The 16624-nt window shown below is 35.3% G+C and overlaps 1 protein-coding gene across 6 annotated transcripts in view; it reads right to left on the minus strand.

Moving 5' to 3' along the window:
* The window catches only part of ST7L (suppression of tumorigenicity 7 like), a 119099-nt gene that overhangs the window by 77819 nt on the left and 24656 nt on the right, over positions 1-16624 (minus strand). For all 6 annotated transcript variants that reach the window (XM_059137710.1, XM_059137711.1, XM_059137712.1 and 3 more), the window contains 5 exons: positions 15096-15250; positions 13285-13382; positions 12903-13017; positions 10834-10906; positions 9428-9530 (listed from right to left, as the gene is read on the minus strand). In XM_059137710.1, coding sequence (XP_058993693.1) covers positions 9428-9530; positions 10834-10906; positions 12903-13017; positions 13285-13382; positions 15096-15250 — 544 coding nt within the window. The remainder of the gene's footprint in view (positions 1-9427; positions 9531-10833; positions 10907-12902; positions 13018-13284; positions 13383-15095; positions 15251-16624) is intronic.

Raw genomic sequence — 16624 nt, forward strand, 5'->3', positions numbered from 1 at the left:
GAAAGGGAAGGGAGACTAGAGAGGGCATCTGCCACAGGAAAACTCCTTTCCACATCATCCTACAGAGCAGTAACTCAAGAGATAAGCATTTTATATATCCATTCTTCCACCTAGGCCACAGTGTAATACAACAGAAAGGCAAAGTGCCTTTCTGTGCCCTAAGTTTGGGTCAGAGACTTCAACACCACTTCCCATTTCTCCTTTGATTCCTGCCATGCCACTAAGTCTCAATCAAGTGCGTGTTTCCCTCTTTTATCCTTCATATATGCTACTATAATATAGGTAGTTTGGCCAATTAAACGTATGTTTGATGCTAAAGAGCTGGTATCTTCTGTTAGTGGATGGGACTCAGAACATCCTACATGCTTCAATTCCTTGATCAATCAGAATGGATTTTTCCCTTTCTGTATCAATTTATTTTTAAAATCCCCTTTATACTTTAAAGAAACCTCCAGGCATGATCTGGTTTCTTGGCAACACAAAACAGCTTTCTGGGGGGCGCGGTAAAATAAACAATAATTTTTAAAAGCTACAGATACCATATTCTCAAGTTGTTATTTTGTTTTTAAATGTTCTACTTTATTCCCTCAAGAGCTTCTCTTGCCAGACTCAAATAAATTGTCTTCAGGATATTAACTAATTCAAATTAGTTTGAATTTAGTTGAAATTAGTTATGTAAAGAATAATCCTGACTCTTCAGCATTCACATCTAAGCAAGGTTCATGATCTATCCTCATGTTTACATTTCAGGGGTGAAGTTATATTATAGTGGTATTTTCAACTATGGAGATTCACAGTGGTTTTGGACCATATTAATCAAGAGTATAAATAGCTTAGAATAATGTTAAAGAATACCTTCTTTGAGGGGTGCCTGGGTGGCTCAGTGGGTTAAAGCCTCTGTCTTTGGCTCAAGTCGTGATCCCGGAGTCCTGGGATCGAGCCCCGCATTGGCGGGGGCTGGGGGGGAGTCTCTGCTCAGCAGGAAGCCTGCTTCCCTCTCTCTGTCTCTGCCTGCCTCTCTGCCTACTTGAGACCTCTGTCTGTCAAATAAATAAATAAATAAATCTTTAAAAAAAATACCTTCTATGATAAAAAGACAAATTTAAAAGTGTTCAAAGAATTTGAATAAGCATTTATCAAAAGAAGTTATACAAATGGCCAAAAGCACATTAAAAGATAGATGTTTGACATCATTAGTCATTAAGGAAATGCAAACCAAAATCACAAGACACTGTTCACAACTACTAGAATAACTATAATGAAAAGACAAACAATAACAAGTGTTGTCATGGGTGTACAGAAGTTGAAACCCTCACAAATAACAGCACAGCCATTTTGGAAAACAGTTTGGAAGTCTCTCAAAAAGTTAAACATTGGCGGGGGGGTGGGGGCACCTGGGTGGCTGAGTGGGTTAAGCCTCTGCCTTCGGCTCAGGTCATGGTCTCAGAGTCCTGGGACCAAGCCATGAATCAGGCTCTCTGCTCAGCAGGGAGCCTGCTTCCCACCGCCCCCCAACCCCGGCCTGCCTCTGTCTACTTGTGATCTCTGTCAAATAAGTAAAATCTTTTAGGGGTGCCTGTGTGGTTCAGTGGGTTAAAGCCTCTGCCTTCGGCTCAGGTCATGATCCCAGGGTTCTGGGATCAAGCCCCACATTGGGCGCTCTGCTCAGCAGGGAGCCTGCTTCCTCCGATCTCTCTCTGCCTGCTTGTGATCTCTGACTGTCAAATAAGTAAATAAAATCTTAAAAAAAAAAAGTTAGACATGGAATTACCATATGATCCAACAATTCTGCTCCTAGGTTTATAGACAAGAAGTGAAACTGCATGTTCACACAAAAATGTGTACATGAATATTCATTGCAACATTATTCAAAATAGCCAAAGAGTGAGTGGGACCAACCCAAATGGCCATCAATGGATGAATAAATAAAATGCAGTATATCCATACAATGGAATATTACTCAGCCATAAAAAGGAATGAAGTATTGATAATGCCACATTATCCTAACTGAAACAAGTCAGACAGAAAAGGCCACATATTCTATGATTCTAAATCCACAGAGACAGAAAGTATGATTAGTGGATGCCAGAGATTAGGGAAGAAAAGAATGGGGAGTGACTATTAATAGGTAAAGGGTTTCAGTCTGGGACAATGAAAATGTTCTAGTATTAGATAGTGATGACTGTAGAGACTTATGAATATTCTAAAAACCATGGAATTGTGTACTTTTTAAAAGGGTGAATTTTATGGCGTGTGAATTATCTCAAATTTAAAAAAAAAAAAAAAAGGAAAACTTCAGGCACCCGGGTGGCCCAGTTGGTTGGGCAACTGCCTTCGGCTCAGGTCATGATCCTGGAGTCCTGGGATCGAGTCCCGCCTCAGGTTCCCTGGTCCATGGGAAGTGCACTTCTTCCTCTGACCTTCTCCCCTCTCATGCTCTCTCTCACTCTCTCTCTCTCAAATACATAAATAAAATCTTAAAAAAAAAAGATAAGTTCTATAAAACTTTTGATGGTTGGATAATAAAGGATATGAGACACTAGAATGACTGAAACAGGATGCTATGAATACTTAGAAGGTATGAAACATATTCTACTCTTATAAAAGAACCTATTTCTATAGTTGCTGAAAGATGCACAATTTTTTTCTTGTCTGGTGACTAAAAAAATTTTGAACCAAAGCCATAGCTAGGTAATGAAGAACAAGTCAAAACCCATGAAAACATGCTGTTCTAATTTTTTGCTATTACTATCATAGTTACTGTACACTGAAACTCATTCAGTAGATTAAAAAAATCTGTACAATCAATATTAATGAAATATCTAAAGCAAATTCATAGCCTGAAGAGATTTATGTGATCTTTCTCTATTGTGCTTCTAATAGTTTCCAGCTTTAATAAATTGCACTGCTCTAGACCTGCAGCCATTTCTGTTGTAGTTATGTGGAAAGTTGCCAAAAAATATTTCCTGCTAAAACAGCTTTATCCTTTGTCATTTTACTGGTAAGAATCATACAACATTTGACAAATTTGCTTAATACATTTTTTTAAAAGATTTTATTTATTAATTTGACAGAGAGAAATCACAAGTAGACGGAGAGGCAGCCAGAGAGAGAGAGAGAGAGGGAAGCAGGCTCTCTGCTGAGCAGAGAGCCCGATGCGGGACTTGATCCCAGGACTCTGAGATCATGACCTGAGCCGAAGGCAGCGGCTTAACCCACTGAGCCACCCAGGCGCCCTGCTTAATACATTTTTAAGAATAAATGGTTACGTTTATGTATGTATGTATGCATGGCCACTGTCTGTTAGGTTAAATAAGTTATCACAACCCACAGTTGAAGTCTGAGGAGGAAAACTCCTAAAGCCCTTCATGTTTGCTTGGCTCCAGCTGAAAGGCAGGGACAGAGAACAACACTGGTGGAGGGGGATCTGAATCAGTACATATTTCATCACTTGTAAACCCCTAGCAAAAATAGTCTTACAAACCAGAGTTCTCCCAGTTCATGTAACACCAATGTTACTTAGATGGGATATTATCCAAGTTGTTGGAGCTTAAAATTTCTCCAAAATACCTTACTAGTTATCCTGTTTGAAAATACCCAGCCTAAAGTGTGTATCCACAAACTATACTGCAAGGCTTATAGCACCATTCTACTTAGCTGGATATTTTGATAGAGTTGAACTGGCTTTGAAGTTCAGTTGGAGGAAAAATACTTAAATTTCTACCTACAAATAGAAATGATGTAAAAATGTTAAAGTATATGCATACTATATGCTAGTTAAATATGTACTTATATTAAATTATATATTATAGTTTTACTGAGATATGTATTTCATATCACAAAATTCACCATTGTAAGTATTTGGTTCAGTGATTTTTAGGGAATCTATACAGTTGTGCAACCATCACCACAAAAAGTTCCCTCATGTCAGTCTGCAGTCAGTCCATACTCCCACCCCCAGCTCCAGGGAACCACTGATCTGCTTTTTACGTCTATATTTTTCCCTGCTCAAGAAATTTCATATTAATGAAATCATATAACATGTTGTCTTTTGTCACTCAGCATAAAGTATTTGAGGTCCATCTAAGTTGTTACAAGTACTTATAGCTTGTTCCTTTTTAGTTCACTCACCTGTTTCCAAGTTTTTGGCTATTGTGAATAATACTATTATAAACACTTGAATACAAATCTCCGTATGGACATATGTTTTTATTGCTCTTGGGTAGGTATCTAGGACTAAAATTGATGGGTCGTATGGCAAGCATATGTTTAACTGCAAAATTGTTTCCAGAGTAGCCATACTGCAATATATGCAGTTTCTCCACATTCTTGCCAACACTTGATTTTGTCAGTCTTTGTGAGTATAGCCATTTGAGTGGCATAAAGCAGTATCATATTGTACTTTTAATTTGTATTTTCCCAATGACCAATGATGCTATCTTCTCATGTGTTTATTACCTATTCATATATCTTCTTTGGTGAAGTGACTATTCAATCCTTTACTAATTACTTTTTATTTGTCCTCTTATTATTGAGTTCAAAGAGTTCTTTTTAAGTTCTAGATAAGGAATTTAACAGTATATGACTTCCAAATATTTTTCCCTAGACTTTGGTTTTCCATTTTCTTAATGATGTCTTTTAAGGAGCAAATGCTTTAAGGAGTCCAATTCATCCATTTTTTTAATGGATCATGCTTTTGAAGAAATCTTTGCCTAACCTGAGGACACAAAGATTTTCTTCTGTTTCCTTCTCTCAGTTGTACAATTTTACCTCTTACATTTAGATCTATGTTCCATAGTGAGTTCATTTTTGTAAATGGTGTGAAGGAAGGGTCTCAATTCTTTGTTCTCTTTTTTTCCCTTCTTCTCCAAATAGATACCTGATTGTTCCAGCACCATTTTTTTCCAGCCCCATAAAAAAGACTGTACTTTCCCATTGAATTGCCTTGGAACTCTTGTTGAAATTCGACTGATCATCACTAGGTGAGTTTATATCAGGATTCTTTATTGTCTTCTATTGCTCTATATTTTTAATATATATTATTGATATTATTTTAACTTCTATAGTTTAAAAAGGCATTGAAATTGGGAAAGCTACGTAACTTCTAATTTTGTTCTTCTTTCTCAAAATTGTTTTGGCTATTCTATGTCCTCTGCATTTTTGTATCAATTTTAGGATGAGCTTATAATTTCTAAAAACAAGCCTAATAGAATTTTAATAGGAATTAGACTGAATCTCAGATCAGTTTGGGGAGAACTGTGGTCTGAGCCACATACATGATTCATATGTCTCCATTTATTTGGGTCTTCTTTAACTTCTTTAACTTCTCGTGTGTGTTTAAATTTTGTAAAAATCCCTAAAAGCATTATAGATTATCTAGAGCAGATTCAATCTGGAGATTTATATATTTTATCTATCCAACAATTTAATTTAATTTAAATTAAATGTCTGGAATTTCTACCACCCTCCCTCTACCCAAGTGGCTCCAGCAGTAGTTTTGAAGACCAATGTACAATGCACATTATCAGAATTGTTTCTGCTGGGGTGCCTGGGTGGCTCAGTGGTTAAGTGACTGCCTTTGGCTCAGGTCATGATCCCGGGGTCCTGGGATTGAGCCCCATATTGGGCTTCCTGCTCAACAGGGACCCTGCTTCTCCCTCTCCCACTGCTGTTCCCCCGCTTGCTCTCTTTTTCTCCCTCTCTCCCTCTGTCAAATAAATAAACAAAATCTTAAAAAAAAAAAAATTATTACCACTTAGAATATATTTTGCATGAAAGCATTTTTGAAGCAGAAAACAAATCCACAACTATAGGGTGCAGATTTTGTTATTTTCAGTGGAAATTAAATAAAAATTTTAGACACCTTAGCAATGTATTTAATTTGAATAGTTCCAATTAATAACTGCCGCTTATCCTCTCACAAGGAATAGATTTCTATCCCATTCTGAATAATAATAATAACAAAAATCACTTCTGAAATGTTTACTGTATGTCAGGCATTCTTCTAAGCACTTTAAAGATACGAACTCATTTAATCTTAATAACAACTCTAAGGGATAAGAGATATTAGCCCCTTTTTACACATGAGGTCACTCAAGTCCAGAGAACTTGTCCAAGATCATACAGCTGGGAAGTAGTGGAGCCAGAATTCAAACCTAGGCAGTGTAGCCACAGAATCCTTTCTCGTAATCACTCTGCAGCATGAGAAAGCAGAGCATTTCATATAAAAGGATTTTCAAACCTCTGCTTCCAGTAATTGAAGACTGGACAATTCAGATCAACCCTCTCAGACAACAAAATATTTTTTAAAACATAATCAAATACATCAGAGAATTAAAAAACACTCCAAAGAAGGCAGCAACAAGAGAAGTAAGCCACATTTGGGGCTTCTTATACCATAGAGATATTTGCCAATTCTGGACAAGATGGCTAAAAAGCTGTTCAACCTTTTTGCCAGTTTTATAAGACTAAAGGAACAAAAGTCAGGAGTTCACCGTGTGTTAAGCACGAGAGCTTTGGTAAAATCTCAGGATTAAGTTGAGACTCAGAAAGGCTGCATCCTAGGCATAACGGTAAGCCAGAAATAAAAACCAAACTTTCACAGATTTTAGCCCAATTTCTAGTCATCTGGGGAGATCAGAAAATATCAATCCCTCAAATTGAATTAAGGTGATTCTGTGTTGCTGGCTGCTGCTTCTAGGCATCTAAGAGCAAAGAAAATCTCTCCGAAAGAAGATACTATTATCTGAGGTTCCAAGTTATTTCTACAATTTTTTTCCAATAAAATAGCGGGTACATAGTCAAAGAAAATCAGGCATAAGAGAAAGAAGAGAAGAAGAAAAAATGTAGCAGAAAAAAACACATTATGGAAACAGACACAGAAGTTCCAGATATGTGGATTATCAGAGAAAGACTTTAAGATAATTACTTTAAATTATTTTCAAAGACATAAAAGAGTGTACTTTAAATTTTGGCAGAGAATTACAAACTATAAATAACACAGGAGATGTGAAAAATAAACAAAAATTCAAGAATTGAAAAATGTTTCAAAGGAGTGAAATCACACAGAGTATGTTCTCTGGCCATAATGCAATTATGCAGAAATCACTGATAAAAAGATAATCTCCGCATGCTGGGAAATTAAGAAATAGCTAAATGGAATAAATGTATCTCTAAATCAAACAGGAAATCAAGATGGAAATTAGAAAATATGTTGAATTAAATTAAACAAGAAATATTGCTATCCAATGCAATTAACACTGTACTTAGAGGTTTACAGACTTGAACAACTATATTAGAAAGAAGAAAGGTAGAAAAATAATGTGTTAATTTAAGTACCTATACAAAAAGATACAGGAAATAAAAAAATAATAAAATAGAGCCAAAGAAAGTTGAAGAAAGGCCATAAAGAGCAGAAATGAATGAACCAGGAAACAAATAGTAGAGTGGATTGACAAAGCCAGAGCTGGGTTCTTTGCAAAGAATAATAGAACTGCTAGATTTTTGGGGAATCTGGTAAGGAAAATTAAAAAGGTAACTAGTGTTAGGATCTAAACAGTGGATATCACAACTGATCCTGCAAACATTAATAAGATAAGGATTTTATGAAATCTTTGTGCCAATAAATTTCAAATAAATATAAAAATTTATTTTGATAAAATAAATTCCTAGAAAATGTAACTTTACAAAAACCAACACAAGAAGAAATTTGAAGAGTTATGGAATGGCTAAAGAAACTAAACTTGTAATTAACCTATTAAACTAATGAAATAAAATTTGTGGTGAAAATACTTTTCACAAAGGCAACAGAATTAGGGGTGCCTGGCTAGCTCAGTAGGTAGAACATGTGACTCTTGATCTTGGGGTTCTAAGTTTGAGCCCACACTGGGTGTAGAGATTACTTAAAAAAACAAAAATTCGATAAAGAAATAGAGAAAACTGCAGAATCAGATAGCTTTATCAGCAAATTCTACCGGTCATTCAAGGCAGAAATAATTCTAATTTTACACAAATTATACCAGAGAATTTAAAAAGCCACTCCTTAACTTATCTTATAAAGCCAGCAATGAAAAGTATAGACCAAAAATATAGGAAAAAAAGAAAATGAACATAGTTAATGTCAGAATAGTGATTACCTTTAGGCAGGAGGAAAAAGGTGTAACTGGGAAAGGGCAGGCAGATGGGCTTCTGGGGACTGACACTGTTGCTTCTTGACCTCAGCGGTAGTTTCCACTCATTTACTTTATAATAAATCACTACGATGCTTTTTATACTTTGCTATACATGTAATACAATTCATAATAAAATTATTTAAATTTATGGGACTGGTTCACTTAGTAAGAGAATGGTATGAATATTTGTTGACTGTCATCCTTAGATTGCAGTAATTTTCTTGATTCTATCTATATTGTTAGAGTACTAACAGACTTACAACTTCCACTTCTTTGAGATTATCTTTTAGAGATTAATCTCTTTCATGTTTACTTGCTTCCAAATTCCATTAACCCACATTACACTGGAATCAATAGTTATATTACATTCAGTAATAAAGGCACCTATTTCTGAAGATTCTATACTTTCTAACACGGAGCATTACTTTTAAAAACCCAAAACTTAATCTTGGGTGACAAGACACAAAGATTAACCAATAATCTGTGGTCTGCAATGTGTACAATATAAAGACAAATGAGATGGGTACAGTTTCATCTGGGACTAAATAAACATCAACTTGGCAGTGTTTTCTGCGAATTTCCACATCTGTTTTCTATCATTGATTATTTTAATCTATTTGTCTTCAGTCTTTGTCTATCTAGCCCTAGTTTCAAACCCAAGCATCTGTTTAGATGTAAAAAGCCTTTATAGTAACAGGAAATTTGATGTAATGATCTGAAAAATGAATGATCTTCTATTAAGAGCATGCCATTTTATTTCTTCTCTGTAACTAAAGTAAAAGGAACTGCCAAATGAACACATTTCAAATTTTGTTTTGACAGCAATTACAAAGCCTACAGTGAACGACTGCTCCTATTCACCTCATTGAATACCTTTAAGATCCTCTTTACAGTTAGTAAGTATCAAAATATAATAGACTTGGGGCACCTGGGTGGTACTGTCGGTTGAGCATCCAACTCTTGGTTTCAGCTCAGGTTGTGATCTCAGGGTCATGAGAACAAGCCCTGCCTCACGTTCCGCATTCAGTGTGGAGTTGGCTTGGGGCTCTCTCTCCCTCTCCCTCTGCCACTCCCCCCAATGTGTATGCTCATGCACATTCTTTCTCTCTCAAATAAATAAATGAATCCTTAAAAAAATATGTAACAGACTAAAATAATTCTGACTCAAATTATGGACACCCAAACTTTGGTCTACATGCTTTCATGAATTTGATAAACTCAAATAAAGGTAGCATTTTCATCATAAAATTTCTCACTTTTGGAACATGAGGATTAAATTCCACAGCTCTATGAATTGCTTCCACAGCATTAATTTCTGCTGTGCTTAGCCCTCTTCTGGAAGCTGTTTCAGGAGAGAATCTGTAAGAAAACCACAAAATGAAGAAATAAATATAAAAATCCATGAATTTTGATCATAATCTAACTTCCTGAAGCAGGGGTTTCTGGTTGATAGCCAAAGCCAAATAGTAAACATGAAAGTAACACCCTTGGTTGAACATATAAAGAAGGGCAACGTGAAAAATAGAAATCTTCAAATTTAAGTAATGAAAGCCTTCAGGAGAAGTCCACTGGCATATTCTGGGAAAGGTGATAAAATAAGAAATGCTACATAGGGACATCCAGAGAATGTAATGAAATAGAAGTACATTCTTATCAAATTTTCACTGAGAGGAAACAGACTGTGAATATTCCCTTCTAATCCGTATTGAGGCATAGTAATCTAAGGCGAAAGAAAATGGTTGCCATTTGGTTTCTGAAAATCTTATCTGTGGAATAAAGAGAAATTCGTTAAGGACAGCCAAAAAGATAAGGGAAACAGAATAACTCAGAATTATAATCTCAGAACAGCTTGAAACTATTTCCCTACCATACACCTTATCATTATCATCATAGCTACTATGTACTCCATGTACTTTCTAGCATTGTTTTAAGCATTTTAACACACACAATCCTCACACAACCATGCGATGGTATTATTATTCTCATTTTACAGAGAAGAAGAGACTCAAACTTATTAACATGCCCAAAGTTCCACAGCTGGTATGCAGGAGATTTTGAATTGGAATCCAGGTTTATTTAGCTCTAAAAACTGTGCTCTTGGGATGCCTGGGTGGCTCAGTGGGTTAAAGCCTCTGCCTTCGGCTCAGGTCATAATCTTGGGTGCTGGGATCGAGCCCCGCGTCAGGCTCTCTACTTAGCGGGGAGCCTGCTTCCTCCTCTCTCTCTCTGCCTGCCTCTTTGCCTACTTGTGATCTCTGTCAGATAAATGAATAAAATCTTAAACAACAACAACAACTGTGCTCTTTCCACTACACTGTTAAGAAGTCTCAAAGTCCCATCAGATCAAGGGTTATTCAAAAGGAAATAGGGAGAAAAAAACATTATTTAAAGTCAGTGGTGAAAAACATAATACACGTTTCCCCTGTGATCTGCAAGTAGAGTGTTCCTAAGAAACCTTTCCTATGCTAGAATGGCATAAAGGGAAGAAGCAATTACCATTTCATAAATGTGAGCATCCTGTTCAGATTTCTTTCAGTTAGCAAACACAGGTATTAGTGTAGGGATCTCGTAAAAGTGAAATGGCATAAAGTGAACTTTCAGATAGCGGGGGAAACCCGTATTGAGTTTAGTAGTCTAAATTAATGTAGTTTTCAATACTTACTTATCTGAAACAGTCCTTGTCTTCAATAGTGCTGCTGTGTAACAGATTGCTGCTGACTTTGGAAGGCTTATATCTGTAATTGTAATTTTCAACTTAGGTAAGAATCACAAAAAGTTTCTTAAGATAATTTTTAATAAGAATAATTCCTGGTACAAATTCAACAGATATACTATAGTAGTAGATACAGGTAGACATGTAGTTGGAAGAGCTGAGTTTTAATCCTGATTCTAGTATTTACTAGCTATGCATCCCTGAACTAGCAGCAACTTCTTTAACCTTTAATGTCAGTTTTTTTTTCTTCTCAAAAATAAAGAAATAATACTTTTCTAGCAGAGAAAATTAATTATAATTATATGTATAATTATATATATTACATTATAATTAAATTTTGTCTATGAAAGTCCTCGGAACAACAGTGAAAAGTACTCAACAAATGTTTACAATAATCTGTTAACAATAAAAGTATTCAGGGAAAAAGACATATAGATATAGAACTATTTAAAACTCTACCTATTCACAGAGAAAAACTAAGATTCAAAAAAAAAAATTTAACAGGAGTTAAATCCAGGTAATACAACAGATGATTCTAATTTTTTCTTCTTCCAGTGTTTTTGATTTTCTACAGTGTTTTAAAGGATTTTTTTAGAAAATAAATTAATCAGGAAATATAATTAATTATATCAATCCTTTCTTAAAGAACGCCCCAAATAATGTTATCAGGAGAATAGTATTAGTGGACTCTCTTGAAGTTTTAGATCCTGGAGTTATACCAGCAAATTGAGAACTAAAGAAATAAATTTGCTTTTAACTTCTACAGGATTCTAGAATGGTAAAACCTGGGGAATCATAAAAACAACTGAAAACACAGAAGCATAGCTAAGTTGTTAGTTTTATTTTATTTTAAATAAATCAGATCCTATCTGATTTTTTGTATTTGGTTCCTAAGCTTGTTCACTGTATCATAAGCAGGCCACGCATCCGATAAGTTACATATGGAAAGAATTTCTCACAAATTTCTCCATGAGCCTACACTATCGTGAAGCACTTGTAAGAATTCCAGATGTTTAAAAAAATAAACTTCTCTTTCCAAGTGTGACACATTTCAAACTTTACAAATCATGCGGATTCCCAAACTAATGGCTAGGAACTGACAACAGAACAAGCGTGAATATGTGACCTGTAGATGCTATGTTACAGTGAAAGATGTGACCAGAAACATTATGCTAGTTAGGATGTTTCCATCTTGAGGTTAAAAGGGGATGCCTCACTCAAAATGAGGAGAACTGGCATGCATCTTAAAAATTCTCCCAACTCCATTTGTGCTAACTGGCACTGTTTAGTATAATAATAAAAATAACCAATATACGTCAACTTCTTACCATTGGAAGACTAGTAAACAAAGAAATGGAATAGCTGGATTTAAGTGTTGGCTTGCCATACTGACTGGCTGGGAGAACTTATCTTCTTTAACTCCAGTTTCCTTGTTTACTAACAAGAGTAAAACAACTTGTCCTACCACCTCACAAGATTATTATACTCCTCATATGAAATAATAAATTATACTTTGTAACCAAAAAGCATTGTAAAAATGTTACTCTGAATTTTTTATACATACCATAAAGCAACTTCTGTTAACTATCTCTGACACTCCAAAACAAATGAGGTACCATCCCATGTCCATAGCACCCCACACTTTTCCAATTATCTCACCTTACACACTATGCTTCAATATAACTATTGTTCATTTGTCTTTGTCTGTATGTTCCTTTACTAAACTGTAATTTCTCCAAGGACTAAGTCCATGTCTTCTTGTTCACCACTGTATTCTAAGCCCTTCACTCAACAAATGAGTAAATTTTTAAAGAAAATTTATTCCTTGTAGACTTTTGCTCCCAGAAGTCCTGATAAAGAAGATACTTACTATAACTTGTATCCATGGATTCTAAATACTGACTTGAAAGAATGCAAAAAGAAAAATAAAAGAAATACCAGAATAGGATCACATTTATGATTACATAATTGAAAAAAATATTTTAACCATGCTATCAACTAAGTCAATTATCACTCACCATCATATTTTGCTAGGACTGCCTGAACATCTGCATAGGCCTGTAATTCCAGAAGTGATTCTAGGAGATTCTCATGGATGTTCAACATGGTAAGAGGAGGAAATTCTTTCATCAACTGTACATTAAAAGGGAAAAAGGTTAAAATTATAGTAAAGGAACTCAAAAGAGCTGAATCTGATTCATTAAAGTAGAAATTCTTTAGTTTCTTAACAAAACTGTGGACACTCAACTCTTAGAAATATATGTATATTAATAAACACCTTATTATAAAAGCTACCAATTAAAAAACAATGGTTTTACATTAAAATAACTGGCAGCTTAAAACACATTTTCAAGTTTTTGAAGGAAGAAATACAAACATCCAATCATCAAACTTACTTACATCTCTCATTATTTTTACTGCTTCTCTTATTCTTCCTAATTTTCTTGCACACATTGCTAGTCTTCTTTTAATGTATACCAGTACATTGGTATCTCTTCCTATTTAAAAAAAATGACATAATTATCACTTTGCATTATGACCTACTATTTCGTTAACATATCATCCATTAACTATAATTATAAGTAATTATTTGATTATCCTGGAAGTTTCAATTAAAATTAAACTGTCTTGGGGCACCTGGGTGGCTCAGTGGGTTAAGCCTATGCCTTCAGCTCAGGTCATGATCTCAGGTCCCTGGGATCAAGTCCTGCATTGGGGGGGGGTCTCTGCTCAGCAGGGAGCCTACTTCCCTCTCTCTCTCTCTCTGCCTGCCTGCCTCTCCGTGATCTATCTCTGTCAAATAAATAAATAAAATCTTTAAAAAAAAAAATTAAACTGTCTCAGAATGAAAGACTATCAAAGATTATTAAACTTGGGTGATGAACATTGAATGGGGGTTTATTATACTGTTCTATTTTTGTATTTATTTGAAGTTTTTTATAGTAAAAGCTTAAAATCCACAAATGCAGAATCACTTTTGCCTCTAACAGTAACCTGAGTACATTATATATGAATTAATTAGTGTATACTTGACAAGTACATTTTAGTATTAACATAAAAGAAATACATACAATAGGAAAAAATAATTCTGACCTAGTTTTGAGTTTCTGCATAAAATTTTTTTTAATAATCTCTATTGTTTTAACTAACAAAAGATGTTCAAAACAAAATATCCATGGTTACTGTGAACTTTTGCTCAACAGCTAGTAGTTAGTAAACTATAAAACCATTTCTAGAAAGAGCTAACAAATATTTTTGTAACTATCTCAGAATCATATTTGAGATTATACAAAGAGACAAATGGCAAGGCTTTTTCACAGATGTAGTTTCATTAGTTCCAGACTGCAAAATTATATATTCCCACAGTTGTGTGCTATAACAACATACATTAACGAAACATACTGTATACATCAATATTTAGTTTGGAGAGAAAATATTATCCAAATTTTAATTTCCACAAACAAAAGATTTAGAACTTAACTGCTAACAGATAATGAATTATGTAAACATATTTCAATTTATTGCCCAATATCTGCCAAAATCATTAAACGAAAACCCTCTGGCCACGAAAAATAGCAGGAAGCAGGAGCATTACAGATTCTAACATCTTTGGTGGAAGTATCTCAATCCTAACTGAAAGAGTATCCTTAAGAGCGGAAAGAATCTCGGTTGGTTTGGCCCATATGTTCTCAAACGTATCACAGAGAAGAGTCAAAAGAATCAATGCCAAATGTGAAGCTGGGTGTTATACTGAAGCAGTCACTTCCTGGCACTATGTGGAGATACATACGGTCTGAAGGGCACAGCCAAATGATGTACTTCTGCTACTGCTTGGGGGAAGGGTAAGGATAAAGCTACTGATCACTACCAGAAGGCTCTCCTGAATCTTGGGTATGTTTGAGTTGTGTTTCTCCAATGACCAGTCCAATTCTCACAATTTAAGTAATTCTTAAATTACCTTAAATCTCAGAGCAGCACATCTCAATAACCAGAGCACATCTGTTCCCTTCCACAAGCATTCTCTAGCTAAAGCCTGTTTGTCTTGTTGGCTTACAGATATTACGAATAGATTAGTTATTTCTTATGAAAAGAAGCTAACTTCTAAGTATGAAGGGTTGTTTTTACTATTGTTATTTTGTGTCTTATACATAAAAGAGTCAACTGCAGAAGCTAAATAAAAGACAGGTGAAAATAAGTACAAATTTGCTTACGCAGTTGAGCTTCATGCTGAGGACTTTGATGCTGGCACTGCTGTGACCGCCTGTAAATTGTTTCTCCTGCCTTGAGTGCCTGTTTAAATAACCTTTCAGCATCTACAATAGTTGTTGCTTCTTCCTCGGCCAGTAAAACGTATGCAGTGGCACAGCTATGAAGAAAGCAAGCAAGGCAATTTTAAGTAAAATGGTAAAGAATTATTTTCTCCTGGATATGTCTTTTGTTCTGCATCACACTTTCCTACCTTTACCTACATTTTCCATTTCTTGAAGAAGGTAAAAAACTTTCACTCGACATTCTGTTAGGGGCATGTTGGTATATTTTTGGTGTGTTTCCACTATTTTTCTCCTTTCTTACATTTCTTCACTGTATTTTCTATCTTCTATGTTTATTCTCTAACTGCTTGTCTCATATTTTCCTTTTGTAAAAGGGGGGAGAAAATAAGATCTATAAAGCCTTACCTAAAAAGTAGTTCAAGGAACTATATACATTCTAGTGGTCATGCCTGCTCTTAGCCAGTACACACTTTGTAATATCCATCTAACAGGGGCAAGTATGGGAGAGGGTCAAGATTGAGAATAAAGTCCCATGGCCACCTGAGGATCTTTAGGTCCTTAACATTTGACTTAGAAATATATCATTCCAGGACTAACCCTTTTTTCCAATCCTGAGCCTTCTTTCTGTGTGCTGCCCCATCCTTTTTTGGGCTTAGCCACAATTGTATTGCAGCAAAACTTCCTTGGTGTGAATTCTAGTCTTTCCTCCTACACTGCTGCTTTTGCTCATCACACCCAGGCTCAATCCAAGTTCCCTTTCTTCACCCCACTAAAACAGAAAAGTTTCTCTTTGTTATCAATTATGTCAAAGGCTGGCTAATAAGGTAAATCAACTTGTTTGGGGGACAAAAAAAAAAGAAACAAAAAATTTCCTTTCCATTCCCAGAAATAGCAAGTACATATTGTAGTTCCTCTGGAGACTATATTTCAGTTCTGATTATCTAAGCCTGCATTGTCCAGTACTGAAGTCCTTCACTACGTATAGTTATTGAGCACATGAAATGTGCCTAGTCCAAATTGAGATGTGATGTCAGTGTAAAGTGCACACTGGATTTTGAAGACTTAGAAAAACGTAAAAAAAACTTTAATAGTTTAAGAAATATATCAATTGTATATTAAAATATTTTAATATTTTCAATATAGCTAAATAAAATATATTCATTAATTTCACCTTTTTCTTTCTACTTTTTAAATCTGGCTACCAGAAAAATTACTTACAAATATGGTTCATGTTATATTTCCATCGAACAGTGTTTAAGCAAGAGAAGAGAAATTGTTGGCAAAAGTACAAGACCAGGCATGAAACAAAAATAATGGCAAGGAGGGTGCCTGAGTGGCTCAGTTAGTTAAGCATCTGACTCTTGTTTCCAGCTGAGGTCATGATCTCAGGGGTGTGAGACTGAGACTTGCACTGGGCTCTACATTTAGCATGGAGTCTGCTTGGGATTCTCTCCCCCTTTCTGCCTGCC

Source organism: Mustela lutreola, chromosome 10, assembly GCF_030435805.1.
Source record: "Mustela lutreola isolate mMusLut2 chromosome 10, mMusLut2.pri, whole genome shotgun sequence".
Lineage (NCBI taxonomy): Eukaryota > Metazoa > Chordata > Mammalia > Carnivora > Mustelidae > Mustela > Mustela lutreola.